This window comes from Sinocyclocheilus anshuiensis, unplaced genomic scaffold (genome assembly GCF_001515605.1).
Source record: "Sinocyclocheilus anshuiensis isolate Anshui unplaced genomic scaffold, SAMN03320099.WGS_v1.1 scaffold930, whole genome shotgun sequence".
NCBI lineage: Eukaryota > Metazoa > Chordata > Actinopteri > Cypriniformes > Cyprinidae > Sinocyclocheilus > Sinocyclocheilus anshuiensis.
In genome coordinates this window covers 1,093,929-1,094,744 of record NW_015539900.1, presented here as the reverse complement: position 1 = coordinate 1,094,744, position 816 = coordinate 1,093,929, and the positions used below count along the sequence as shown (strand labels likewise).

Sequence of the window (816 nt, the reverse complement as noted above, 5' to 3'; positions counted from 1 at the left end):
TATATATATATATATATATATATATATATATTCTTTTACTTTCTAAAATGTCATTTTGATCATATGTGTGTGTGTGTGTGTGTGTAGGTGCATCTCAAAAAATTTGAATATCGTGATAAAGTTCTTTCAAATTTCAGTGAAAAAAGAAAGTTTTATCAATGTAATCTGTACCTTATTGGTTTTAGTGTCGCTGGGCATTCCTTCAGGAATGGAGGGTACAGACGAGGCTTCATCTAAGTAAGAGCTGTCATCATCCAGCAGTAACTCATCTCCCAGAGCATCCAGTTCTGCAGCAGAGGAAAAAAAGTGAAGCTCTAAGCTCCATACACACACACACACACACACACACACACACAGAGAACTACCTGCTTCTAGTTCATCCTCATCGATCTCTGGTGTGCCATAGCTGCGACTGAGAGCTTCCTGCACCTCGTTGGCCTCATCCATCATATCTTCCAGTTGATCCTGCAGGTCCTATCAGTCACAAAGAATCGTAATGAAAAGTGTACCTTATTACCACTGATCATCAATCAAAAATATTGCTTAAAAACAGCCAATATCAAAATTATTAGTGTATATACTTCAATCTGATCCATTTTCACTTGTTTATATGCTTTCTTCATTTCTTTTGCTCCAATCTTCATTGCCTCCACCTACAAAAGAATAAAACTTATGAAGAATCTAACAGTTAAAATTAATAAAGATGAATGAATAAATTAAATTAAAAATCCAATAATAATATATTTTGTTACTGATAATATGGACACAAAATTACATTTTAGAAAGTAAAAGAATATATATATATATATATATATA

The 816-nt window shown here is 32.8% G+C and overlaps 1 protein-coding gene across 1 annotated transcript in view; it reads right to left on the bottom strand.

Moving 5' to 3' along the window:
• Positions 1–816, bottom strand: part of LOC107686086 (charged multivesicular body protein 5-like) — a 5,113-nt gene that overhangs the window by 1,792 nt on the left and 2,505 nt on the right. The window contains exons 5-7 of the mRNA XM_016482924.1: positions 582–653; positions 366–474; positions 172–287 (exon numbers count right to left, since the gene is read on the bottom strand). Of these exons, the coding sequence (XP_016338410.1) occupies positions 172–287; positions 366–474; positions 582–653 (297 nt within the window). The remainder of the gene's footprint in view (positions 1–171; positions 288–365; positions 475–581; positions 654–816) is intronic.